The 27,311-nt window shown below is 53.0% G+C and overlaps 1 protein-coding gene across 3 annotated transcripts in view; it reads right to left on the reverse strand.

Annotated features, from left to right (window-relative positions):
* Positions 1 to 470: 470 nt before the first annotated feature.
* Positions 471 to 27,311, reverse strand: part of PTPRS (protein tyrosine phosphatase, receptor type S) — a 64,693-nt gene continuing 37,852 nt past the window's right edge. The window contains exons 9-35 of one of the 3 annotated variants that reach the window (XM_012804541.2): positions 25,501 to 25,634; positions 24,982 to 25,126; positions 19,479 to 19,784; positions 18,041 to 18,234; positions 17,861 to 17,887; positions 15,626 to 15,743; positions 14,454 to 15,062; positions 13,893 to 13,990; positions 13,150 to 13,403; positions 12,466 to 12,559; positions 12,145 to 12,360; positions 11,507 to 11,664; positions 11,006 to 11,017; positions 10,645 to 10,757; positions 9,023 to 9,070; positions 7,950 to 8,047; positions 7,743 to 7,866; positions 7,047 to 7,222; positions 6,844 to 6,963; positions 5,149 to 5,303; positions 4,784 to 5,069; positions 4,457 to 4,635; positions 3,847 to 3,973; positions 3,631 to 3,756; positions 2,548 to 2,702; positions 2,279 to 2,414; positions 471 to 1,720 (exon numbers count right to left, since the gene is read on the reverse strand). In XM_012804541.2, coding sequence (XP_012659995.1) covers positions 1,652 to 1,720; positions 2,279 to 2,414; positions 2,548 to 2,702; positions 3,631 to 3,756; positions 3,847 to 3,973; positions 4,457 to 4,635; positions 4,784 to 5,069; positions 5,149 to 5,303; positions 6,844 to 6,963; positions 7,047 to 7,222; positions 7,743 to 7,866; positions 7,950 to 8,047; positions 9,023 to 9,070; positions 10,645 to 10,757; positions 11,006 to 11,017; positions 11,507 to 11,664; positions 12,145 to 12,360; positions 12,466 to 12,559; positions 13,150 to 13,403; positions 13,893 to 13,990; positions 14,454 to 15,062; positions 15,626 to 15,743; positions 17,861 to 17,887; positions 18,041 to 18,234; positions 19,479 to 19,784; positions 24,982 to 25,126; positions 25,501 to 25,634 — 4,277 coding nt within the window. In that variant the 3' untranslated portion in view covers positions 471 to 1,651. The remainder of the gene's footprint in view (positions 1,721 to 2,278; positions 2,415 to 2,547; positions 2,703 to 3,630; positions 3,757 to 3,846; positions 3,974 to 4,456; positions 4,636 to 4,783; positions 5,070 to 5,148; positions 5,304 to 6,843; positions 6,964 to 7,046; positions 7,223 to 7,742; positions 7,867 to 7,949; positions 8,048 to 9,022; positions 9,071 to 10,644; positions 10,758 to 11,005; positions 11,018 to 11,506; positions 11,665 to 12,144; positions 12,361 to 12,465; positions 12,560 to 13,149; positions 13,404 to 13,892; positions 13,991 to 14,453; positions 15,063 to 15,625; positions 15,744 to 17,860; positions 17,888 to 18,040; positions 18,235 to 19,478; positions 19,785 to 24,981; positions 25,127 to 25,500; positions 25,635 to 27,311) is intronic. The other 2 variants (XM_023512565.1, XM_023512566.1) reach the window with 2 other exon arrangements.

Genomic DNA, 27,311 nt, shown 5'->3' on the forward strand with positions numbered 1-27,311 from the left:
GTTGACTCATTGAGTGGCCTAGAGCATGGGTAGAAAATAGTACTCCTGACCTGCTGCTTTCCTGTGTGAAGTCAGTTCCTCCTTCCCCTGAGCCCTCTGAAGAAAGCAACACAGTGTGGTTTTTGTTGGGGAGACTGGCCAGGATCTGAATCCCAGCTCCCTCTCAAACTCATTGCCTATGAGTTGGTACCTGACCCATCCCATGCCTCAGTTTCCTCTGAGTGCCTAGTTCATGGTAAATTCTCAATCACAAGTCACTATTATAATGAAAACACAGCAGCCCCTACAGGGTCAGGTCTTGGATTCTGGGTTCAAATTCTGACCTGGCTACTTAGCTGATGTATGAACTTAGACAAGCATCATCACTTCTCTGGGCCAATCAGAAAACATCAGCTCTCCAGCACCCTTCCCACCCTGCCCCAGGAATGAGATGGGGCAAGTGGGGCTCCAACAAAGAGTCCACGATGGAGTCGGACGATCTTCCTTTAATACAAAGTCGATATATCTACATACACAGAGGTGGGAAAACCACCCAGCTGTTTCCGCTTGAGTAAAGTTGAAAGTTACCGCAGCTCTGCTCTTGTACAAAAGAAAAAAACTCACTTGCTCAGGGTGGGGAGGGAGGGGTCCCATCCTTCGGCTTTCCCCCTCAAGTTGCCCCATTGTCCCAGGGGAAAGAGTCCCTGATGTGGGACAGCACACAGCTGCTCTCCCTTATGTCAGCCTCCTCACTGGGGGCCGGAGGCAGAAGCTCAGCTGCCACAGTGGGGGGTATGTGGCCATCTCCTCAACAGCAGGGACCAGTACCCCCATGGCACCACCCTTAGAACTACACTTGATATGTCTGAAAATTTAATTTAGAAAAAAAATGAAACAAAGGAGGGGAAGCAAAAAAGGAAGAAAAGAAACCAGGAACAAAAGGACGTCCCATTCTTTCACGTGAGCGAGGCACACCTTCTGATGGTAGGGCAAAATGAAACGCAGAGGGGCAGCCACAGACCCAGCGCACACGTTTGCAAACATAACTATCACACAAGGACGTTTTCTACAGTGAAAAAATAGACTGTCTTTGAACAGAATATGAATAAGCAAAGTTGTTCTTTTTAAATTCGTTGAGTGGCAAGTCTTTTGTTTGTTTTAAAAAAAATGAAAAAAAAATACACCATTTAAAAAAAAATAAAGAAATGTCATGGGATACAGTTACACGGAGAGTTTTAAAAGAAATCTGGGTTCTGCTCCCCAGCCCGGCACCTCTAGGCTGCAGGGCAGGGAGGAGCCTCCCAGGTTCCTGGGCAGGACCAGAGGTCAGTCCAAGGTCTGCGCCCCACTGTCCTCTGGTTCTGGGGTATACCCCTGTTTGCTCACCATCCCCCCACCCCCCACCCCGGAATCTCTTATTTTGGAATTGGAAGGAAATGAGGAATGTGCCAAGTATTTGAAGGCAGGCGGCCGGTGCCAGGGAGGTCGCTGGGTCGGCTGGGCCATGCGGGGGCTTGAGGGGCCGCATCGTCCCTGGAGACTGCTCAGAAATGCAGCCACCTCCTCCTCCTCTTCCCGCCCTGCCCGCTGGGGTTTCAGGCCTCCGGGGGTCTGCCCAGGAGGGGCAGAGGTGTCCAAGGCCAGTGGTGTCGGGCCAGGGGGGACCATGGCTTTAGGTTGCATAGTGGTCAAAGCTTCCAAGGTACTCCAGAGCCGCCTGATAACAGAACTGGTATTCGTCCTGTGGGAGTAGAGGGGAAGGAAGGCCTGTCAATGCCTCACAGGGCTCCCTAGTGCCCTCAGGAGCAAGCCAAGCTCCTCAGCCTGGCGTGTCTCTCTCACAGGAGACCCCTGCAACCCCTAGATCCTTCTTTATAGGGATCTCCAAATGCAGCCAGCAATGCCACATCTCCCTGCCTTTGCAGAGGCAGGGCCCTCACCTGGGGAAGCCCTGATCATCTTTTAAGACATAACTACTCAGTAATCCCTCCATTAGGAAAAGCCCCCTCAGGGCTAAAGTCTATGACTCTGGCTCTGGGCCTCACTTTCTCCCTCTGTACCTTGGCTGGATTTCAGAACCTGATCTGGGATAGGATGAGTCACAAAGTTGCTGTGACTCTGGAAACATAATGAACCCATTTCTTCCAGTAGCTTTGGACTTCAGTCCATTGTTGTGTCAAGAGAGTTGACTCATCCCTTTATGCCAAAGCAGGAGTTTGTGGACCCTCCACCCACAACAACTCCGAGAAGTCCAAGGTGGCAATTGAGGCTTGACTGCCCCTCTTTGTCCTGTCTGTACCTCTGTCTGCACCATGGCCGGCCGCTGTGTTCGCAGCATCTTCACAGTTTGGAAGATGTCCACCACGCCCTCGTACCGCATGCGCTCCAGCACGATGCTGAGTGTGATGAAAACGCCCGTCCTGCCCACACCGGCACTGTTGGGTGAGGGGAGCATAGCAGTCCAGGGGTGAGTGCTCCAGAGCCCTCACATTCCCCAGACCGGACTGCACAAACATGGGACTGTCTCTGCTAATGCTCAGTTTCCCCAAACAGAGGAGGGGCGCTCACCTGCAGTGGACAGAAATGGGGCCGTCCTGGCCGAACTGCTCCTTGGTCTTATGCACTTGGCCAATGAAGTCGATGAAGCCCTCCCCCGACTTTGGCACACCCTGCTCTGGCCAGTCCGTGAACTGGAACTGCCGGACAGTCCGGGACTGGCCGTCCTAAGATGGAGAAGAGCCAGGTCTTGTGATCAGTGGCAGTGGCATTCATGGCTGTTTTCCTGCCTGTCAACCTTCTGTCCTCCCCATTCTCTGTTCCAGTGAGCACGTTTCCTGCCACTAGCTCACCATGACAACCCATCATCCTTCTTTTCCCTGAGGGCCTCCTCACCTTTACCACCTAGTGGCTCCATTTCAACTTCCTATGTATCTGAACGGAGCTGCCATGCCGTTGTGACATCAAGCATCACCATCCCCCATCCTTCACTGTCACAGTGCACCCAGCAGCTGCCCTTCTCAGATCTGTTCTCTACTGCCATGGTCTTTTGTCATCCCCTGTAGCACAACCCAACCTCTTCTCCATCCATCCTCCATCATGGACTCCTTGATCATCTTCTGAAACCCAGTAGTGCCACCATTATTCATTTTCCACTGGTAGTTCAGCACCTTTCACGACCTGACAGCTCCATCCAGGACATCCACTTGACCAGACAGTGGTGTCACCTTCTGCCATCACCACTAGTTAATTCTCCGTCTCCTGCCACCACCATCATCTTCACTATCCAATGGTGCCATCTCACCCACAACTGCTAACTCTCCATCTCCTGCCACCCGCTATCTTTCAGCTCTCTATAGGTTGTTGATGCCAGGGAAAATCCCATTTGTTCCCTTTTATGTGATGCTCTTAGGCCAGGCTTCCTAGTGAGTGGGGTTATGCCCCCTCCAGCAGGGATGCTATGGGACAAGCATGGGATGACAATACTCTCTACCTACGTGGTGGTAAGAGCACAGTCTTCTTCCCAGCCTGTGATGTCTCAAGGTGGTACATTTGCTTCCACCACCAACCAGGGAAGCCCTCTCCAGATCTCTAGGGGGACACTGAGCCCAGTCCAGACTCTACCCCCACCTGGCAATCAGTCCCTGCACTCACCCGGGCATCTGTGACTTTGAACTCTCGCAGAATATACTGAGGCATGTTGTATTCTGCCATTGGATCCACCACAAAGTATTGGTAACGGGCAGAGCGCTCAGCTGGCCAGTACTGGTGACACTTCTCCTACCAAGGGGACAGCAGCCATGGTCAGCCCTGAGTCCCAGCCTGGCTCCCGCCTGATTCCCTCCCTGAACACCATGGGCCCTAGCTCACCCGGCCCATCTCCCGCAGTTTAGTGAGCATCACCACGATGGTTGAGTTGTTCTCCCACAACATGCGCCAGAAGTCCTCTGTGGTCTCTGCCAGAGGCCCCTGTGTTGCGATGTAGGCCTTCTGCTGCCTGTGAGGGGGTATGTGAGCCCAGGGCTGGCAGGGAGCCCCAGCCCCACCTGCACTCCATGGTAGCTACACCAGCACACACTTGCCTACTTAGGGATGGCTGCCTGGTATGCAATTTCCTTCCCGATAATCCCATTCTACACCTAGAAATTGTTAAACTCCTTGACAAAGCTGCAGGACTGTCTCTCTTATCTCCTGACCTCTAACCCCTCCCTCACCTGCTGTTATGACAATCAGAAATGTCCCCACATGCCAAATATCACCTGGGTGGCAAAACTGCCCAAGATGAGAACTACTGATACTGAAAGGCAAATGGGACCACTTTATGGACAGCGGCCATCAGTTAAGTACACATCTAAAGATTTCCCTCCACCCAGCCCTGACTGGCAGTGTCTCTCTAGCTCTGTCTCCCACAAGACTGGGCTATCTCTTGACAGCAGGGATGGGATCCTTCTGGAGCCCTGAGGTGGTCAAGGCAAGGTACCTATAGCCATCAATAAAGCTGGCGTTGATGTAGTCAGAGCCCTCCACGCCCCGGATGGGCTGCAGACAGACCCGCGTGCTCTCATAGGGCATAATGTTCACCAGGCGGTTCTTGAACTTGTTACAAGGCAGATTGGCACTGATGAAGCGTGATGTGTGGGCCTTGGAGTTGGCCAGCCGCTGTGGGGTCAAAGGGACCACCATTAGAATGGGAGGGCTATGCTTTTGGACAGGTTCTCATTCACGTTGCTTGGGACCAGCTTGGTCTCCAGGTCTTAGGACCTCTCCTTCTCCCTCCCTGCCCATGACAACCTCCACCTGCTGGTACCTTAAATTCAAGTTCCATGCCAGTGACATGCTCGCCAGGCTCCACCTGTGCCAGCTTCTGGATGTAGGCATAGAGGCTGCGAGCGGGCACTTCTGTGTTGCCACAGCCCACAGCCTCCAGCAAGGCCTCGTGGATGAAGCTGTACTGGTCCTCGGTCTGCACCATGTAGTTGCGCTGGGACCTCATGAGTGTCACGTGGCCATACACATCTACTGTCTTCTCTGGCTTGATCCGCTCTAGCATGGCATCGATGACGATGAAGCAGCCCGTGCGGCCCACACCAGCACTGTGGGGACAGCCACACAACGTTCAGGGGGGACAGGGGACGGGGGCAAGGCAGGCAGGGCGGGGCAGGGTGGACGTACCTGCAGTGGACCACGACGGGGCCGGCGTCAGGTGGGTTGCAGGTCTTGACTCTCCGCAGGAAAGCCAGGAAGGGCGTTGGGTACTCGGGCACACCGTGGTCAGGCCATGCGGTGAACTGGAACTGGCGGACCTCACGTTTCTCGCTGGAGCCATTCTGGGGACCACAGGGATGATAACTGTCACCAGGGTCTACCATTCACATGCTGAGGATGCTGGATTTCACACCTCCAAGCTACCACATTCCTCAGGGCCTGACTTGGCGTACAGCCAACTCCTGGATGTTTCCATGTGGAGTCCCATGGGCACCTCACACCCAGTGTGGCCAACACCATGCTGTCTTTCCCAAACCCACTCCCCTATCTCAGCTGGGGACAGCTCCATCCTTCTAGGTGCTCTGGCTAGAACTTGGGAGTCACCCTTGATTCCTTTTTACTAGTCTATCCAAAATCCTCCTGCTGTTCCCCTACTATGGAGAACATCCCAGTCCCTGGGGCCCGCCCTCACCCTCTCTAGCTGCCACCAGCGGGTGCCCATGAGCACTTGCATCAGGGCCCTCCCACCCACCTCCTCTGCCCATAGCTCTCTGGGGCTCCCACTTCCCTTGGAGTCAAAGCCCAAGTTCTCCCTGCAGCCCACCAGGCCCTGCATGACCTGCCCTGTCCCCTTCCTTCCTCTCTCTCTCCTTCCTCACTCTGCTCCAACTACACAGGTCTCTTTGCTGTGCCTCCAATATGCTCAACCTGGTCCCACAGGCTGGTTCCTCTCCCTGAAATTCTATTTCCAAGATGTGTCCATAGTACCTTTTTCCAGGTTTCCTGACATACACTCTCTTCTCTGCTTTATTTTTCTCCTTCTATGCATAAATTTTTTTGTCATTTCATGTGTTTGTTATCTGTGTCTTGTCCACTAAACTGTAAACCCCACAGGGGCAAGACATTGTCTGTCTTGGTCCCTGCTATATCCTGGTATCCAGGTCAGGGAGTGACATGCAGCACACACTATGTATGTGAATGAATCAAGAATTCTTATTCCTTCCTGGCCAGCTACTCAGTCTTCTAGCTCTTGGGCCAAGCATGTGGTTGATGTCGCATGACCTGGCAAGGTGTCAGGGGCCAAGGTGGGACCAATAGCAACTGCCCTCCCCTGTGACAATAACAAATGTGCCCAGACTTTGCTAAATGTCCTCTGTATGGCAGAATTGTCCCAATTCAGAACCAATGACATAGAAGAACAAGTGGAATTACATTATGGGCAGTAGCTATCAGTTAAATACCTCTCTAAAGATAATCTCCCCTCCAATCCTGACTTCATGGGGCTACAAGTGTCTGTCCAGCTATCTGGAGCCTCCCTGAGGGCAGGGCTGGGATCCTGCTGAGGCACCACCATAGGTCCAGGAGGGAGGCAGAGGACAAATGAGCAATAAGGACGTGGAGCACAATTGAGGGAAGAGGACACTGTTGTTCTCTGCCAAGTTTAGCTCTGTTGGCTTTGTCCTTCTAGTATGGCTGGAAAGGCAGTGACCCCTCTGAGCCTCAGTTTCCCATCCGTGAATCGAACTCTGTGAGAATGTGGTCAGCATGGGTGGACACACTCAGCTTTCTCTGTCCCACAGGGAGCTCTCTGGGGAGAAGCTGGGGGCCCTCTGTCTCCCTCCCATCACACTTCTCCACTGCCAGCCCCAGCCTGGGCCCTACCTTATGCAGGGAGAACGTCCTGACGCAGAACGTGGCCAGCTCAATGGTGTCCAGCAGTGTGACCTGGATGAAGCCATAGGTCTCTGTGCCTCTGTTGGGCCAGTACTGATCACACTTGATCTGCACGGGTAGGAGAACAGGCATAAGCATCGGGTGCAGCTGGCCTGGGGGTGTGTCCAAGGGCTGGAGGGTTCTGGCCTTACCCGTGACTTTTCCTCTAATCGTGTCATCATGACGATGGTAGCTGACCGCTGCTCCCACACCATACGCCAGAAGTCACCAAAGGTCTCGGGCAGAGGCCCCTGTGTGGCTATATATGCATTCTGACGCCGGTAGCCGTCCACATAGTTGGCATTGATGTAATCACTGCCCACGATGCCTATCATTAGGGTGAGAGGCCAGAGATCCATGGGGTGCTCTGTCCTGCCAGGCTGCCTCTGGCCAAGCCCTTCCTGGAGGCTCCCTCTGAGTGCCCCAATGTCCCTACAGCAACTGTGGGCATGTCCTTCACAATTTCTCCTCCTTAGCACTCTTGCCATTTAGGCCCAGATCATCCGCTGTGGTGGGGCGTCCTGGGCACTGCAGGGTGCTAAACATTCTCCCTGGCCTCCACCCACCCCATGCTGGGAGGACCCCACCCCCAAGTTGTGACAACCAAAAATGTCTCCAGACGTTGCCAAATGTCCCCTGGGTGGGAGAACTGTTGTGATTGAGCACCACTGATGTAGAGGAATAGATGGACCCATGTTATTAACAGTAGCCATCAGTTAAATATGCCCACTGGCTGCTAGCTGGAGCTGCAGACTAGGTGTCTGACCAGAGTCAGGCTTCAGTGGCCAAGAAGAGGTCTGTGTACATTCTGTGGAGTGAGGAAGGGCAAGTTAAACCCAGGGCACTACCTTCAATGGGTTGGAGGATGACACGGGAGTGGTCGTACGCAATGACATTAGCATAGCGGTTCTTGGGCTTGTTCACTTCCAGGTTGGAGTGCTCCCATGTAAACTGCTGTCCAGGATCTATGGACTATGGAGGAAGGGGAGGCAGGTGGGTGACAGCAGGTGCTCCTAAGATTGGGGTAGGGGCAATGTAAAGTAGGGGCAGGTTACCTCATATTCCTGGGAGAGCTTGAGGCTATCGTTGGCCTTGAGGCGCTCTGTGTGCTCTGCCATGTCTGCGATGGGTATTGGCGGGTGGCTAAGCATGCCTATGGGAGAGCAGACCCGCCAGTGCAGGCTGGTCACTGTGGGGCCACCCCAGGTGCAAGGGCCGGGGTGCTCTACAGTGTGAGTCTGCGATGGACAGACGAGCTGCAGTTAGAGGGGGTGGCTGGGCGTGGCTCAGCAGGAGGGAAGACTCAGGGTGGCTCATATTGGGGCATTCAAAGGTGGCAAGTTTGAGGCTGCCACTTTGGACAGAGCCCGAAACTCCTGGAGGGGGCTGGGATCACAATGTTGGCCTGTCCTGGTGTCCCCGACCCACGTGGAGGTATAGGGGGAAGAGGAAGGTCACCCTAGAGGACAGCAAGCTCCCAGTGCCTTGAGGCAAGAAGCAGGTGAGTAGCACAGAAATGAAGAAGCAGATGTAGCTGGCTGGGCTTCAGAAATACTGTCCCCAGGGTGAGTGGCTGATGCCTCCTTCTGTCCTTCTGGGATCAGAGGGACCAAAACATCCACTGTCAGGCAGTGTGTGTGGGTACCCACTGGCCCCCAACCCCAGAGGGTTCTCTATACTTTGGAGGCCCTGGGGTAGGTGCTAGAGGTGGCAGGAGCGGGCCTGGCTCTCCCTCTTTCCCCAATATCTAGGCCTGCCAGAGCCCTGTCCTCTCCTGGGGCCCGTGTGCAAGGCATGAAACCATCAGGAGGTTTCCAGGCCAGTTGACAAACAGATGATGTTCTGAGCCTCCACGCAGGCATCTCCTGAATATGTGTGTGTCTCACCCATGTCCCTGCCACGCACGCTTGGCACACACACACGGGTTATGGCCAGCCACTGGAGGGCCCAGAGGACCAAACCCACCCCCACCCCACTGCTGCCCTCCTCGAGGAGCCAGTGCAGGACAGGCAGGCAGAGGCTGGCGGGGGCGGGTGTGTGGACAGAGACAGGAGGCAGGATGGAGAAACTGAACATGAAAACAAACGGGGCGAAAGGAAGCCAAGAACAGAGAGACACAGGAACTAACTTTCAAAGTGAAGCCCCGGCTCCCTGAGGGGGCTGCTGAGGCCTGAATCTGCAAACAGCAAACAATAAATAAATGAAAACACACAGCCTCCCCCCCCCACCTCTGCCTCCCCCACCCCTCACTGGCAAAGGGCAGATGCAAAGGGCAGAGCAACTTAAACAATGAGGGAGAAGGGACACGCAGCTACCTAGGCCTCAACCTGAGAACCTACGGTAGGTGCTAGCCCTGGTCTTTAGCTGCTACTCTAGGAGCATTCTAGAGCTTTAGGGTTTTTAGTCACATGACCCCTTCAGAACAGCCTGGCCTTGGGTCCCCAGCAGAGGGGACTCTGCAGGAGGAGGCAGTAGGCTGGTGAAGGAGAAACTAGGGGCAGGGGAAGGATATATGGGCCCATGCCATGAACTTCAAGGAGGATAGCAGCCATCAGTTAAATGCACACATTTAAAATTCTTATTTGATGGAAACAGAACTAATAAAAGCTTAGTCCAGAAACAGAAAAGGGATGGGAGTGAATTAGGGTTGAATTATGAGACTTTGTACGATCCTACAGTCATCAGTTAAATACAGGTTTGAAATTCTTATCTGGATGAAAACTGAAGTGACACAAGCCAGTCTGGAGATAAGAAAGAGAAGAGAATACACTAGGGGTGACATATAAGACCCTGAATGATCCTTTCAAGAGGATGGCAGCCATCAACCTCATTTGGATGAAAACTGAAATGACATGAGCCAGTCCAGAAACAGACAAAAGAAAGCACATTAGGAATGGCATGTGAAGCTGAGCATGAGCCCTTAAGGAAGACTGCAAACATCAGTTAAATACAAATGTTTAAAATCTCCATTTGGTTGGAAACAAAGTTGTTATGAACCAGTTCAGAGACAGGAAGTAGAGACCAGGTACAGGTGGAGGGACAGATGTAACCATGCTGTGAACCCATAAGGAGAACAGCAGCAGTCAATAAAATGAAAAATTCCTGATTTGGTTAGAAGCAGCTGGCATGAGCCCATTAAGACGGAGGAGATGGGGGACATCTGTGAATCATCATACACAAGGATGAGACCTTGATTCAGTTCTCCCGCTAGGAATGGCAGGTGACGTTAGTTGAATCCTGTTCACCTACAGGGAACTGTGAAGAGGCAGGACAGCATGAGCCCCTGCAGTAGTGGAGGGGAGAGGTGGAGAGCATGAGGCAGGTGTAATTTCTGTACTGTACTTGGGGTATATCCCCAGGGAGTGTGGAAAATGGCCAAGAGCAAACCCTGAATCCCACCACCGAGGGACCCTAAATCTAGAAATGTAGGTGGAAGCAAAGCTCTTTCAAAAGAAATAAGGGTGCTTTTATTTTTTCGTTACATTTTTTAGGATTTTTGTTTTTAGACATTCTTTAGGCTACTAAAGATGACAGTGACCATCAGCTAAACATACATTTACAAAGCTTCATGCGGTCTGTAAGTAGAACTAATCCAAGAGAGAGTAATAAGCCCACATCTATGCAGGATAGGTGGTATTTGAGAATCAGGAATTTAAATGGGCCAAGTATAGTTCAGAAGGGGCAGATGAGGGTCCTCCAAGGTGGCAGCTTTCTTTTGGTACTGTCCCCAGCACCAGAATAAGCACATACCTGGCGTCTGGAAGTTAATGCGTCTCATTTCCACAGGGTCCTTGGGGTGGTGTGGGGCAAGGTCCGCATTGTTCAGGAGGCATTTGGTGCGGGGCTCCGAGTCCTTCCGTTTGCTTATGGGGAGCAAGCAGGAGAACCCAGTGAGGACCAGCACGTACTTGAAGAGGCACATACACGTGCAGACACGATCAGGCCCCGACTGTGTGGCAGGAAAGGGACCGTGTGGGTATATGACTGGGGTCTCCCAGACCATGCACAGACAGGGGAACAAGCTGCTGTAGTGTCAGGCACTTTTTCCCTCATGGGCCCAGCACTACCCTTCCTCATCCTCCCACCTCCAGAAGACAGGGCAAGTTCTTACCTGTCAGGTTTGCTGCTCCCGAAAGCAAACATGGGTGGGAAGGGGGAAAAGAAGAGAGATAAAGACATGCTGGCCATAAAGGGCTCTGTATGTGACTGAGTGGCTTTCATAACCCCTGTGAGCTTTGGTCTGGTCCTCTGGAAATTGGAGCTCATCATTCCTACTTGGCTCCCTACTCTCACAAGGAGGCACATCTCAGCCCTCCCTTTTCCCAAGCTGGGGCATGCTCCATGTGACAAATGAAATTACTGTCCTCAATGGTGATAACAACTAATAGGAATAGTCAATCCACTGGCCGGCTTAAACCCCATCCTTGCCATTCCCCAGGCTGTGTGACCTTGATCAAATGGCTTAACTTCTCGGAGTTATCAGTTTCCCCATCTATACCACAGAGGCCTTCAGTGATGATCCTCTGAGATGGTCTTTCTCTGAATCTTCCCAGACCCACCCTCCTCTCCCAGGACCCTCCCTGCTGTCAATAGGAGAGCCCAGGGGGCTCACTTCTTGTAGAGCAGGATGGCAATAACGATGCAGATGATGAAGACCACGGCCAACACAGGTCCAATCACCCAGATAAGCCCTTCCTCACCATCCACGATGGGCTGGGGGTCTGGATTATCCAGCTGGAAGGGGTCTGAGAAGGGACTGGCTGCAAAGGTCTGCAGGAAAGGGGGATTTACTTCAGAATGCTTCCTCCTGTAGTGGGTCTACCTCAAACACAAACCTATGCTCCTTTCCTGCTCTAAACCCTCCTATGGTTCCCTAGAATCTTGACCCTGGTGGTCCCTGCCAATCTTTGCTCACCCCATTCCCTCCTGTGCTCCAGAAACCTGAAATCCTTTCTGTTCCACTTGTTCCTCTACATCTTTGCACGTGCAAGTTCTGGTATGCTTTTTCTTTTGTTGAACTCCTACATTCCTTCAAAGTGCCAGCTCCAAGGTCTGTTCCTCTAAAAAGCCTTCCCTTTGGGATTTTCCCCATCTCAAATCCTCCTCTCTGCCCAGTTCTGACCACAGAGAGCTGGGAGGATCTACATCTGGCTTTGAGGTCAGGGTTGCAGGGACTGAGGTCTCTTTGAGGTCTACCTGCCTTATTTAAAAGGTGTGTCTGGATGTGGGAAGACACCATCTAGAACTTACAGGCTCACTCTTCTGCAGCACAGCAAGCACAAAGAGAACATATCGATGGCCAGGCTCTAGGCCCCGGTTGTCAAAGCCACCATACTGCTTCTGGTCACCAGGATGGAATGTGGGTGGCAGCACAGAAAAGCGGGCTGCAATGTAGGGCCGGGGTACCTCCAGCTGGCGCGAATGACGCAGGCTGCGCCTCTGTAGCCGTGAGATGTCCTGGATGAGCTGTGGGAACAGAGGTGTGGGTGGCTCAGAGCTCAGATGGGAGCAAATGAGCACACAAATGCTATGACATATCTGGGCCCTGCAAGCCAGGCCCCAGATCCTCACCTCCTCCAGATCCATGTCCTCTGGGCTACCCAGTGGGGTCAGGAACTGGCCACCACGAGACTTGCGCAGTGGCACCATCACAATGAAGTAGTTCCTATTAGGAGATGTAAAAGAGTCAGAAGGTGCTGTCTATAGGCATAACCAAGGGATGCTATGTGGGGGTGTGCTGGGGGGCATCTCTCTTTTGTCTTCCCTTCTGCTCCTATACCCCATCCACAAATGGCCCTCCCTAGAAGGTTTACATCAGGTAGTTCTAGTTTCTGAACTCCTATACTTCCTTCAAACCCCCAGCTCCAATGCCCACACAATCCTGTAGCTCTTAATTTGTTTCTGCCTCTCAGGCAGAGTCCTCCTTTCCCCATTGGACTTCCAGCTCTGTCTCCCCACCAGTTAGGAAGTCAAGGACTAAATCCTCTAAAGTGCCCTAGCCCTACCCAGTAAAGGGTCAAGAAAATGGGAGATGCTGAGGAATTTTAGAAGAGCAGACATAAGGGCATTTAGTGACAATGGCCCATAAGAAACGCTGCTTCTTCAGGATAACCTCATAAGCTGGAGCTGAGATGATCCTTGTTTAATACACAGGTGAGGAAACTGAGGCACAGAGAAGTCTTGTGGCCTGCCCATGTCATCATACAGCTGGTGGATAGGTGTGGTAAGGGATCTGGGGTGTGGGGATGAACGTACTGGACAGGCACAGGGCTCTGGCCATCGGGCAGATACACCATGATGAAGCCATCGGCATCAGGCTTGGGGGCGACACTGGGCTTGCTGCTGAGCAGGTTGAAGGCAGTCCAGGCAGTGACGGTCTGCTGGAGGCCGCCCAGGCTGCTGCCGCGATTGGTTAGCACAAAGTTGTAGAAGGTGTGGGGCTTGAGGTGCGTAATGAGCTTCTTGGTGGTGCGGCCATCCACATCCAGTGTGAGCCCATTGTACTGGATCTGTGGGTCAGGGTTGGCTCAGTGGGGCTTAATAGGGCTCAAAACCCAGCCCCAGCAAGGCTGAGCCCCTGATTCTGACTGAGCCCCAATCTCACTAAATCCTCATCCCATCTGAGGTTCCCAACCCCAGACTATACCTAAATCCTAGCTTAGTCCTGACCTTCACTGACCCCTGACCCCAGACTCAGCACTAACCTCAGATTAAACCTTGATCCCAGGCTGTACCCCAACTCTGATTCCTAATATCAACTAAGCCTCGATCACAGACTGAACCTCAATCCCAAGCTTAGCATGAAACCCAGACTAAACTCTAATCTTAGGTTGAACCCCCAACTCTGATTCTTAATATTCACTAAGCGTCAATCCCAAACTAAGCCCCACCTTCAAGCCAGCCCTGATCCTAGATTTAACATCAACTGCGTATTGAAGCCTAACCCTGACCAAGCCCCAACCCCTGACCCTGCCAGCCTGCTGACTGAGTGGTCACACCTTGTAGGGTGTGGGTGAGTTATAGTTGTCCGGGAACTCCCAACTAAGTAGAACTGATGTCTTCATGATCATCTTCACCTTGAAGTTCTTAGGCGAGACTGCAGAGACACAGCCACAAAGGGAGAAAGCAGAAGAGAAGCCCCATGAGTGTCTGGCACAGGTGGTCAGAATGGGGTAGGGTGGGGCGGCCCAGGCACTCCCTGTCATCCACTGTGCCCGTGCCCATGGCCTTCCTGCCTGGCCCTGGCCCGGCCCTGCCTGCCCTGTCCCAAGTCCCTGCTGTGGCAGACGACGCGGCTGCAGAGGCTGCAGAGAGAAGGTAGAGGAGGAGGAAGAGAAGGGAGGGGAGATGAGGGTGGGGGTGGCAGTGGGGGCGGTGGTGCCCCTGAGGCACGTCCCACCTTTGCCAACGCCGGAGCCTCGGTGTCTGGACTTGCCTTGAGCGTCCATGAGGAAGCAGAAAAGTGACCACTTACCTGGGCAGGGGAGAGGGAGGGGGCTGGGGTGGGGGTGGGCGCAAGGCCCGGTCCGGCTCTGGTGCAGGGGTCGCCGCGCGCCTACCTTGGTCCCGCAGGAACGTCCGGTAGCGGACAGGGGGGCTGAAGGGGCCAGGGCCCCGGCGTGTGTGGGCTCGCACTTGGAGGTCATAGGCCGTGTCAGGCTTGAGGCCCTGCAGCGTGAGCACGTTCTCAGCACCGGGCTCAGCTGCCGCTGGCAGCTCAGTCTCTCGGGCAGGGCCCAGGGCACCAGCTTCACGCACGGCCACTGTGTACTTGACAATGGCGCCGTTGCGCTCGGCAGGCACGGGTGGCAGCCAGCGGAGCAGGACGGTACCAGCTGAGGCATTGCCGGCTGCCTCGAGAATCTGTGGGTGGCCACGGGGGGTGTCCTCGGGGATGCTCAGGACCTCTGCTGCCTCCTCGCCCAGGCCGCCACGGCTGCGGGCTGCCAGTCGGAACACATATGTGGCCCCTTTGTGCACGCCCGATGCTGTGTAGTGGTCCTCAGAGGGCAGAAACTCCAGTGTGGCTAGGGGCGATGAGTCCTCGCGGCCAAACTGCAGGCGGTAGCCCAGCACCTGGTCCTCTGCGGTGCCGGCTGGGGGTTCCCAGCGTGCCAGAAGGCTGCCCTCCGGGGTCTGCTGCACCGACAGAGTGGGGCGGCCCAGCACTGTGGGGACACAGACCAGGTATGAGGGCCTCAGGGTCACCTGTGGGTCAGAGGTGTGGCAACAAGGGTTCCTGGGGAAGGGGCAGGTGTGGAAAGTGGGCTGGGGGTCACGAGGGGCTTTTCTGCTGTTCTTTGACATCTCAAGCTTATTCTCCCCTCCAAGCCGTTTCCTAGGCTGTGCTCTCTGCTTGGTATACCCTCCCCGTACATCTTCCTGATGGCCTCTTTTACCTTGCTCAACTGTGGCTGGGGGAAAAAATAGGGACTGATGAAGGGGAAACTGGCAGGGATGCCAGGAGAACAGGCTTCATGGTACAGTGGGGGAAGACAGGCCACATCACCACAAAACAGCAACCTAAGTGGGGTGTCCAAAGTGATGATGAAGGAAGTGTGGGACACTATGGGGGCCCAGGGTGGGGGCTGCTTAACCAAGACTGTGGGATGGGAACAGTCAGGGAAGGCTTCTGCTCAAGAACTCTGGGGTATTCCACCGCGGGCTCAAGAATTCTGTGGGCATGCTCTGCTCCCCACTGGGGTCCAGGGGCTGTGGGTGGGTCTCATACCTGCTCCCTTGGTCACGACCACTTTGGGTTTGCTGCGAGCACCATCGCCTTTCATGGTGTAGGCGGCTACCGTGATGGAATATGCAGTCTCAGGCTCTAGGTTTGTGATGATCATCTCCTGTGGGTGGTAGGCCTGGTCAGAGCTAGCACAGAGGCTGGAACCAGCCCTCCCCACCCTCCTCCCCAGGCCTGGGTCAAGACACGTGCACACGAGCTCATGCAGAGACCAAGATACGCAGCATGCCCATGCTCAGATGGGCACATGCAGCCTGACTCTCATGCTACCATCTGCCTGGACCAGCCCAGTCCCCTCTGCCCTGGTCTCCTGGCCTCTACCCTTGCCCCCCACAGGTTGTTTTCCCTGAAGCAGTCAGAGGGTGCCTGTGAGCAACCTCTGCCAAAAACCCTCCATGGCCCTCGCCTCCCTCCAGGTCAAAGCCTAAGTCCTCTCTGGCCTACAATGCCCAGCACGACCTGCCTATGCCCTTGCTATCCTAATCTCCTCTCTCCCTCAGTCACTCTGCTCCAGCACATGGGCACCCTAGCTGTGCCTCTAACATGCCAGGCACGGTCCTACCCCAGGGCTTTTGCATGGACTATTCTCACTGCCTCTATACTCATCATGTGCTGGAGATGCCCTATACCAATTCTAGAGAGCCAGTGGTTAAATTTTCAAGAATTTTGTGAGCTGGCTAAGAAACACAGCTATCTTTAAAAATCAAATTATAAAAACTTATGATCAGATAAACTATTTTAAAATAAAAGGCAGTAAGTACTTAAAACCCACCCCTTTTTAGTTATTTTAGTTTTTGAGACAGGGTCTTGACTGTGTTGTCTGGGGTAGAATGTGGTGGTGCAGTCATAGCTCACTGCAGCCTCAAATTCCTGGGCTCAAGTGATCCTCCTGCCTCAGGCATCTAGTTATTTTACTGTGTTCACTATCATCTTGCTCTTGAGGTCATCTTGTTCATTGTATCTGTACAGTGGAAATACCACACGATGATGACCTACCCTGCATCTTACAGGTAGCTTGAAATTCACATGGTGGGAGTATTTACACCATGGAAACAGGCAGATACTACAAATCAGAAATGCTCCAGAGAGCTCATTTTTGAATATTTATATTCCTGTCTAAACCCTGTTCCTGTCAGAGTTGGAACTATGTATGTCTTCATGTTTTGTTCTGATTCATGTCCCTCTCCCCTGCTAGACTATGCTCCCTGCTCCTCAGAGATGGTGGGGGGGGGGCTCAGGGAAGCCCTAGTAACTGCTATATCCTCAGCACTTCTCATGGGGTCTGCAACAGTCTGTAACTTATTGCCTGTCTGCTGACCAACAGCACACAAAGCCTGTGCATACCCTTGCATCACGGCCCATCTGCCCCATCTGCAAACACACTCACCCACAAGCACTGTTCCACATGCCTGGGAGCTGTGGGTTGGCCCCAGATCAGGAGGATAAAAAGGAGCACAGGGACTACATAAAGTGGGTTTCGTACCCCTGAGCCTCACACCCTGGCCACACCCAGTCTTGCTGGAGCCAAGCAGAGGGCAGACCTGGAACCCAAGACAGAGGCCGTGGGGGTGGATGGGACCAGTTCCAATTGAATGTCATACTTAGGGCTCTCAGAAGAGCCTGTGGTTCCTATTTTAAGGGCAGAAAGATGGCCCACAGCAGGCAATGTCTTGCCCAAAGTGATGCAGTGACTCCTCTCTTTGGTTTAGGGCCTCCGAGGAGGAAGCTCTGAGGGGTGGTAACTATGGCACGACAGACATCTTTTTCCCTGGGCCCACTGAATCTTCTCATCACTCAGGGACCAGAATGGAGAGGATGGCATGGCCATGGAGAGATGTTTCTAGGCCAGGCAGACCTGAACTGGGTGGCAAAAGGGTCAGATTGGGTCCAGCAAGAGAAGGAGGGAGGGTTGGGGAGAGGGGGACCCAGGAGGCTTGAGACCCACTGAGTCCAGGAGTCAATGAGGGTGGAGGGCTGACAGAGGACCAAGTTGAGGCCTCAGCCTGGTATACAGGCCACCCCTCCTGCAAGCCCAGCAGGTACCCACAGTGGTCAGTGGCACCCATTGTCTGATGCAAAAACTGAAACTGAGCTCCAAGAGGTAATGGGGTGTGGGGGTGGGCGCAGAGGAGGAGACCCTTTCACTGAGGGGTGAGTGGGAATCACAGCACAGCACGGTCCACAGGAAGAGCATGGTGGTGGCTGGGGGTCTCTACTTACATATTCGGCAGTATCATCTGTCTCCCACTGAGCGAGGGAGGAGCCGGCAGGGGAGAGAGGATGAAGGTGAGCGGGGGAAGCCAAAGGTGCCAGAGGGTAACAGCGAGAAGGCGGAGCACGCATGGGCCCCGCCCCTCGTGGAGTCCCGCCCCTTCCCGGAGCCCTGCCCCCCCCGCCCACCTGGGCATCGGCCAGCATGACGTCCTTGATGCGCGGCGGCCCGTGGGCCTCGGCGCCCTCCATGCGCACGTAGTGGACCTGGTAGCCGCGGATCTGGCCATGCTGCCGGCCGGGCGCGGGCGAGCGCCACAGCACGCGGATGGCCGTGGCGTTGAGCGCCTCCGCCTCCACCTTCCGCGGGGGCGCGCTGGGCACTGGCGGGGGGAGGGGAGGGGAGGGCGGGCGGGGCCGTTACCGGGGCGCCCGACCCTGCTCGGGCAGCACCACTGCCCGATGCTAGGATGCCGAGCGGCTGCTGGTTACCAGGGCGCTCTGACTGAGTGCAGTGGGAGGACGTGGCCTCCTTCACACCTCCCACAGCCCTGGGAGGGAGCTCTGAGGGCGCGCCCCTTTGATAGGTGTCCACCTAAGGCCCTCCTGGAGCCTCAACCACCTGCTCCCAGCCTTGTGACAAGATCAGGTCATACCCACATTGCCTCTATCCTTACAGCATTCATCCCTGCCAGAGAGAGGGACTCTTATCATCCTCATTTACATTTGGGGAAACTGAGGCCCAGAGTGATTTGATTTCAAGATCGCAGGGTTAGCAAGAGGCAAACATAGCCATTTCCAACCAGTATTTGAACCTGGCAGTGCAAGGGCAAGATCCTAAATACTCCAGCAGGCAGGTGGCCTACTTGGCCCTTAGGATCATTTTCTGCCTATTCCCTTAGAACCCACCCTGAAGTTCGGCAGTACAAGCTGCTTCTTCCCCACTCCCCTACTCGTGAAGTGGCTGTAACAATCTTCTGGGCAAATGGCTCAGAAGGCAAACCCAGTTCCTGCAGCTTTACTGGGAAGGCAACTGGCTTCATGTTCCCACCGTAAGCCTCTCTAGGCCTACCATAGGACTTCAACCAGCAACAGTGCCCCACTTTTCTAGCTTCAGACCTTCTACCTTGAAACTGGCCACAGTGGGAATATTTATACCACAGAAATTGGCCAATGCTACCAATTGCCCTCTTTGCCCAGAGAGCTGGTTAACCATCACAAGCATACTGCTGCTGTCTACCTACTGTCTAGGTAGGGTGGCTCAGACGAAAAGAAACTCCAAGTCCAGCATTATCCCAAGAATCTAAAACTCAGGTTTCCAAGGTCAAGGGACTATAATTTTGTTGCAGGTGCTGTGTGCTGTTTCCTAGGTCTCATTTCCGTGTTTGACCAAAATACAAGTCTGCCAACTAAACGTTTCAGTCACAAGACTCAGGGAGAGAGTGCCACAAAGCTAAGGATGCCCATATCTAGAGGCATTTCCTGGGAAGTCTGCTAGCTCTGTAGTGTCCTCTCATGACTGTGGCGTCTACCTTGTGACCACCAGCCCAGTTTTCCAGATGCAAGGCTCCAAAGCAGGGGTTGGGCTGGGGCCTGCAGGGGGTCCCAGGCTGGGGCTGGTGCTTACCGTCTTCGTCGGTGCGGATGACCACGGGCGAGCTCTCGGGCCCTGGTCCCACCTCTGTGTGAGCGACAGTCGTGATGCGGTACTCGGTCCACTTCTCCAAGGCCTCCAGCAGGATCTGAGTGGTGGTCGGGGGGATGCCGTTCACCTCCTTGGGTTCCGGGTCCTCTGAGCCCAGCGATCGGTAGCGGACGCTGTAGCCCACCAGGGGCCCGTTGTGAGTTTCCGGCGGCGGCGGGCGCCAACTTACCAAAATGGCCGTGGAGCGCATGCTGACACATTTAACGTCTTGAGGGGGGGCTGACGGTTCTATTGGGGGGGAGAACGTGGGGGAGGGAAGGGAGGTGGGATGGGTAGGGAGGGGGACGGGGAAACAAAAGATGGGAAAGAGAAAATAAAAAAGAAGATGATAACAAACAAAACAGAACCAAACCAAAGAGAAGTCGAACCCAAAAGAAGCGGGTGTCAACCAAAGGTGAGATGGGAGGGTGGATGGGCAGGTAGGATGGTGGCCGGGAGGGCTGGCCAAGAATGCTGTTGTGCTCATAATATGGGGTTGCACCTACATGGCGCACAGTAGGTCTTATACACAGGGTAGCTATGGTCCCACACAATAAAGTCCAATCTATTGGGCACTTACTATGTGCCAAGCACTATGAAAGGAAAAAATAGTAATAAAATCCAATCTATTGGACACACTAGGTACCAGGCATCATGCCAAGAGGAATACCAATTGCAGCCCATTTATTAAGTGCCTACTATGTGCCAAGCACCATGTTGGGGGGAAAGCAGAAGAAGCTCTATTTGTTAGGTCCTTACTATGAGCTATACCCTTGCTAAGGGGAACAGCAGAAGGTCCACTTCTTAAGTACCTACTATGTGTCAGCAGTGCACCAAGAGCTTCACAAAATAATAGCATCTATTTGTTGAACACTTACTGTGTGTCAGGCCCCATGCCCAAGAATAATAGCAATAGATGCACCATTTATTAGTTACCTTCTGTGTACCAGGTACCATGCCAAGGGGAATGAATAGCAATAGAAGTACCATTTGTTAGGCACATACAAGCATTGTGCCAAGGGCTTCACAGAATAGCAAAAGCATCTATTTGTTAAGTACCTACTATGTGGCAGGCACCATGCCAAAAAGAATAGCAGCAAAGGTCCCATTTATCAAGTCCTACTATGTGCTAGGCATCATCTCAAGGGCTTCATACAATAACAGTAAATATGCATATTTACTGAACACCTATTGTGTTCCAGGCATGGTGCCAAGGGCTTCATAATATCTAATGGTAAAAATATCAAATTTTTCTTATGGTAAAAGCATCTGTTTATTACATACACCTGTGGCACCAGGGACCCCAGAGGCTATCCCAATGGCTTACTTCAACTAGTATCATCCTCTTAGCGTCACTTAAAGAGAAAATAATGCCCTTGTCTTGAGTGCCTGCTGTGTGCCAGTTAGTATGCTAAGAGCTTTACAGATTAATAATAAAAGTGCCTGTTTATTTGGTACCTACTATGTTAGGTGCTGGGCTGAAGACACAGCCATAAGGAATACCTACTGTGTACCAAGGTCTTTAGAGATCATAGTTTTCCGGTTTTTAGTCCCTGCTGTTACTTGGAATCACAATACACCCATTACTGATCAACAGGAAGACTTAATAATTGAGCACCTACTATGGACTGAGAATAGTAATAGCTAAGGATAAAAATAGCAGTTGCTATTTATATAGCACCTACTGTGTGTCATATACTGTGCTGGGGGCTGAGTGAAAAATGGTAATGGCTCCAACATAGTAAGCGCCTATTAATACTGTGTACCAGGCGCTGTGCTAAGAGCTTCACTGGATAATAGTAATAGCTCACCACATATTAAGCAAGTATTGTATGCCAGCCATTGTGCTGAAGACCTTACATAAAAATGGCAATAGCTCTTACTTATTGAGTACCTACCATTTGCACACACTGTGGGAAGGGGTTTATGGATAATAATTGCATGTTTTAAGCAAAAACTGTATACCTAGCATCATTCTAGATCCTTTCAGACTGATAGTAGTGCCCATATAAGCACCTTCTATGTGCCAGCACCAGGCCAACCTCTTTATATCAAGTGCCACTTTTAAGCACCTCTTTTTTTTTGAGACAGTCTCAAGCTGTCACCCTGGGTAGAGTGCCATGGCGTCACAGCTCACAGCAACCTCAAACTCTTGGGCTTAAGTGAAGGGGTACAGACCCCCATGCTTAGACAGGGCAGTTTAACTGCATGTGTTCCCCGTGGAACGTGATCCTAAGATGGAATTCTACACTTAAGTGATTCTCTTGCCTTAGCCTCCCAAGTAGCTGGGACTATAGGCGCCTGCCACAATGCCCAGGTATATTTTGGTTATAATTGTCATTGTTTGGCGGGCCTGGGCTGGATTCAAACCTGCCAGCTCCGGTGTATGTGGCTAGCACCCTAGCCACTTGAGCTACAGGTGCCGAGCCTTAAGCACTTCTTAAAACAATAGTCCAAGTTTGGGGCACCTACTATGTGCCTGGCACCAGGTTAAGCTTGTTACAAACTGTTAATAGTTTACATTTACTGAGTGCCGACTATGTACTCAGCACTGTGCCAATCTATAGTTTTAAAACACCAGCTGTATTTATGGGGCAGCGACTATATGCTAGACAATACATTAAGGGCTTTGCTTAACAATGGTGATAGTTCCCACATGCTGCTACAAGCCAGGTGTTATCCTAAGGGCATTACTGCTAGTTTTTAACTTCATGTCCTGCACACCTACTGCGGGTGCACATGGAACTGGAACTGTCTCCCCTCACTCCCTACTCTATATCACAGGTGGGAAAACCAGAATAAAGCCTGCTATTATTGTAGGCCCCCTCTGGAAGCTTTTCATATTATATCACCTATCTAAATCTTTCCCACAGCTCAGAAGTGTGCCCCTCTTTAAAGATGAAGAAACGGACATTCAGAAACAGCAAGCTGCCTGCCCACGGGTTGAGGGGCAGAATTTGAACCCAGACTCAGCTGTTGTTCATGGGCTGTCTCAGCTTGAGACTGGGAGTTCAAACCTCAGCATGCGCCAGGTGGGGATGGCTGAAGCCATACTCCCAAGACTCCAGGGTCTGCCTTGCTTTCAGGGAGGCCAGAGAGATCACTGGCCTTGCTTATTGTGAAGGTGCTTGAAACCATCATCACATGAGCCTCGTGTTCAATGAGCACTCATTTACTCAGTGCTTACTATGTGTACACCCTCATGCTAGAATCTGGGACACAGAAAAGAATCAAATACCCCTGTTCTCTAAGACACCGGGCTACCAGGGACCCTAGAGGCTACCCTAATAGCTTATCTCATTGAATGTGAAAACACTGGAGACTGTTCCTCCTCCAAAACTAGTCACTGGGAGGTCCCTATTCCCATTTCTTGACCAGCCACCTCAACCAAAAGTGCCCAAGGGAAATAGGCAGGAGCAGAAAAACCAAGAAATGTGCCAGAAGGAATGAATTTGCTGAGAAAGGGGGAGAAAAAATAAAACCAAAACCATAATAAAATAAGAAACAACAGTGATGGTCATGATGATGAGAAAAACCATAATAAAAGAAAGAAAGACGCCTTCCAGAAAACTCCCAGTCTGGTTACCTACCTTCCACTCTTCAACTGCTAACTTATAAGACTTTCTTACGAGGGAGGGAACAGCAGAGTGCTGACCTACAGGGCCAGACCGAACTCTTGGTGGGTCTCTGGGTGCAAGCAAGCCCGTGGCCCTGCTCCAGGCCCCAGTGTGGGCATGCTGCAGTTCCAGGCTGGTGTCAGTGAGACAGGAAGGTAGAATGGTGCCTGGGGAGACCCATGGCTGAGTGGTCTGGCCTCCACCTACCCTTGTGTTCAGCCTAAGGAGCCCGCAGTCCCCCGGGGATACGCCTGGCCCTGTGTCTTTGCTGCCAGTTCTGTTGGGTCCCACCCGTCTTGGGGTGAGAGGCGGGGAGTCCCTTCTCCCCCACTCCCTGTCCTGGGCCGCCCCGGAGGTTCGCATGGCTAGGCCAAAGCCGCTTTCTAGGCGACCCTGGAGGTCATGTCCTTCACAATCCGGCCCAACCTGCATGATATCTCAGGAGGGGAACAGGGTGGGCAAGTGCAGACACATGGACATGCATGTGCACTGTATGGGAGTGGCATGTGGTTTGAGAGAATTTGGGGACCAAATCTGGGCTATGGACTGCATGTGCAGCCCAGAGCAGTGAGTGTGGACGGGGGGCACACAGGGTAGGCCGTTTTTGTGAACCTGCTTGAGACCAGCGCGTACTCACCTTCGGGGCACCTTTGCCAGTCTCTGGGGTGGCTGCCCATGCCACAGGCCACCCTCACTGACTCCACCTCACATAGACACGCCCAGACACTTTGAGCTCTTGGATGGGCTCAGCGTGGGGGAGTAGAAGGGGGGATGTGGCCCGAGGGTGGTGGTGTGGGGGAGGCTGTGTCTCTGAGGCCCCTGATCCCAGAAGCTCAGATGCCCCAACCCAAGCCCCAAGTCGACATCACCCTTAACTGACCCGAGATGCCCCTGTGTGCACACACCCAGGGTGCTTGAAGATTTGGACACCATGGCTGCTTCTGGAACGAAGCCCGGGGTGGCTACGTCGTGACTGACTCGGGGAGGGAAGGTCAGAGGGGGAAGCGTGAGGGGGCCACACCAGGAAGGCCATGCTGGCAGAGGCCACACTGGGTTGGGTTGAGCAGAGGGGAGCAAGGTGGGTGAGGCAAGGAGACAGCAGAAGAGACCTGCCTAGCCCTGAGTGTGGGGCAGGCAAGAAGCGCGGCGGTGGCACAAAAGCCACATGTGGCCCAGAGACAGTTGCTGGGTGAAAGGTGACTTCCTGGTAACAGGGAGGCCAGGCAGGCACAGCAAAGAATTCCAGGGACTCGAGCCCCAAATGCGGACATAACAAGTTCCTTCAAAACCCGGCATCAGCTATGATTCCACCCCCCTCCCAGCAATGGAGGACCTTGTCTTGGAGTCTTGAGAACAATGCTCCCTGCCCTGGCGGAGATGGGTTTGTCTCTATGTCCTTTGCTTTGAGAACAGCGGGATGTGAGCTATGATGACAGCTTCACTGTACCCCCTCAAAAGGCCCGTGAACTGAGCACAATGTGGCAGTTCCATTGGCCCCAAAATCTGGGAGGAAGAGGAGAGAGAAGACATGGTCTGCCATGTCCTCCTGAACTAGGGGCAAAACGGGCCACTTCTTGTTCCTGGGCCTCAACCCAGGTCACCAGGCTCAGGGTCACAGAGAACCCCATAGTGGAACCCTCACTGTGCTGGAGGGAAACCAAGGAACAATGTGGGCGGATGTGTCCAAGGTTGAGAAGTGGAGTGGAGATCAGCCTGGAGGCACCCTCCACCCCTGTAGCAGAACCCATCTGGTCAGTCCATGGAGGGGCCATCTGCGGACAGGCCACGGGTCCCCCCCGCAGAGAAGGGTGGATCCGCGAGACACCTACTGGACTGCAGCGTGCGCTGCCGCACCACCGAGGTGAAGGCGCCCAGGCCCTGTGGGGAGCGGGCCGCCAGGCGGAAGGCGTACTCAGTGTCGGGCTTGAGGTCATCCACCACAAAGGAGGTCGTTGGGTCGAAGGTTCTTCCCATCTGGGACATAGGGAGGAGCGGGTGGGGTGGAGAGAGGTACAGAGAGAGAGACAGAAACACATAGGGGCGGAGAGAGACAGTGACAGAGACAAACAGAAACAGACAGAGACAGAGAGAAAAAGATACAGAAAGAGACCAAGAGAGGCAGAAACATCAATAAACAGAGACCGGGAATGACAGTAAGATGTGGAGGTGAAGAGACAAAGTGGGTCAGAGGAGAGCAGAGAAAAGGACAGAGAGTTGGAAGGCATGAGAGAGGGGAAAGTTGGCAATAAGTGGGAAAAGAGAAAGGGGGAGAGACGGCCGGGGGTAGTGTCAGCATGGGCAGAGGCACCCTGCATGGACCAGCCCATCTCCCGTGTGGGGCACCTCACCTCCCTGCCATGGTCAGCTTCACGGAAGAGGAGCTCGTATTTGACGATGCTTTCCTGCCGCGGCGGGCTCCATGACAGCGTGATGCTGGTCTCCGACTTGGCCTCTGCCCGCAGGTTCATGGGCTGGCCAGGCACTGGGGTGGGGGAACAGATGGAAATGGAGGGAGGGAGGTGTCCTCCTCCCTAAGAGAAGCTCAGAGTTGCCTTAAAGGAAGGGCTTCTTAGTGCCAGGTATTTCTGGACTGTTCTTATTTCTCTTATTTTCCTGGGAACTTCCCCTATCCTCTGTTGCTATCACCTGTCCCCTTTAATTCCCCTACCCTCTCTTCTTCCAGTAAGAAAAAAAAACTATGAAAAATCCAACTTTTGGCCAGGCATGGTGGCTCACACCTGTAATCCCAGCCTTTTGGGAGGCTGAGGTAGGAGTTTCTTGAGGGCAAGTTTAAGACCAGCCTGGGCAACATAGCAAGACCCTATTTCTACAAAAGATTAAAAAAATTAGCCAGTGTTGTGATTACACCTGTAGTACCAGCTACTCAGGAGGTGGGAGGATCATTTGCACCCAGGAGTTTGAGGCTGCAGTAAGTTTTGATGATGCCACTGCCCTCCATAGAGCAAGACCCTATCTCTTAAAAAAAAAAAAAAATCCCCTTTTCAAATTATTACAGTGCCCTCTCCACCTGCTGCAGATTAGGTTGATAGAGAAATTGGCTGGGAGGGGAGTGCATCTTCCAAGTATGGATCTCTCTTCTGCACCCTCAGTGCTGTGATAGAGCTCCAATCCTCCTGCACCTTCACTGCTTGAACAGGTGCCCGAGCCTTCCTGGATTTTAGGTCTTAAAGGCCTGAGCCCCAAAGGAGAGGGTGAGATACTCACAGAGAGCTGGGGATACCCTCTGTGCCTAAATGGCCCTTCTGAGTTCTTCTACCTGAGCAGGGAGGGAGACTGGCCCCCCTGCCTTCGGGTCGAGATACTTTTCCTTTATTATTTCAAAAGAAGCAGCATCAGTCTCATTAATCAGACAACTGACTGGGGGGTCTCAAACTCAAAAGCTGAGGGAGCCACACAGTTGAGGGAGAAAAGGGAAGCAAGCACATGGGCACAGTGCCATTTGTCTGACATGTGTCTGCTGGGATCCATCTGGACATCTGATCAAAGTCCTATGGGCTTGTCAAGTAGAATTTTCTAAGGGAAGCCAAAATTTTGGTTGGGACAACTCTTGATATTAAATGCTAGCACAAAGGCTGGGCATGGTGGCTCATGCCTGTAACCCCAGCACCTTGGGAGGTAGAGGCAGAAGAATCACACGCGGTGTTGCCCAGGTGTGTGAGACCCCATCTTTAAAAATATAAAAATTTGGGCAGTGCCTGTGGCTCAGTGAGTAGGGTGCCGGCCCCATATACCGAGGGTGGTGGGTTCAAACCCAGCCACAGCCAAACCGCAACAAAAAAATAGCCCAGTGTTGTGATAGGTGCCTGTAGTCCTAGCTACTTGGGAGGCTGAGGCAAGAGAATTGCCTAAGCCTAAGAGCTGGAGGTTGCTGTGAGCTGTGACGCCACCGCACTCTACCAAGGGCAATAAAGTGAGACTCTGTCTCTAAAAAATATATATATATAAATACATACACACACACACACACACACATATATACATACACACATAAATTTGCCAGGTGCGGTGGCACATGTCTGTAGCCCCAGGTATTTGGGAGGCTAAGGCAGGAGGATTGTTTTAGTCTAGGAGTTGGAGGCTGCAGTGATCACACTATTGCACTCCAGCCTGGGCAAAGAGCAAGACCTTGCCTTTAAAA

This window comes from Otolemur garnettii, unplaced genomic scaffold, assembly GCF_000181295.1.
Source record: "Otolemur garnettii isolate 467f Iridium unplaced genomic scaffold, OtoGar3 scaffold00029, whole genome shotgun sequence".
NCBI classification, from domain to species: domain Eukaryota; kingdom Metazoa; phylum Chordata; class Mammalia; order Primates; family Galagidae; genus Otolemur; species Otolemur garnettii.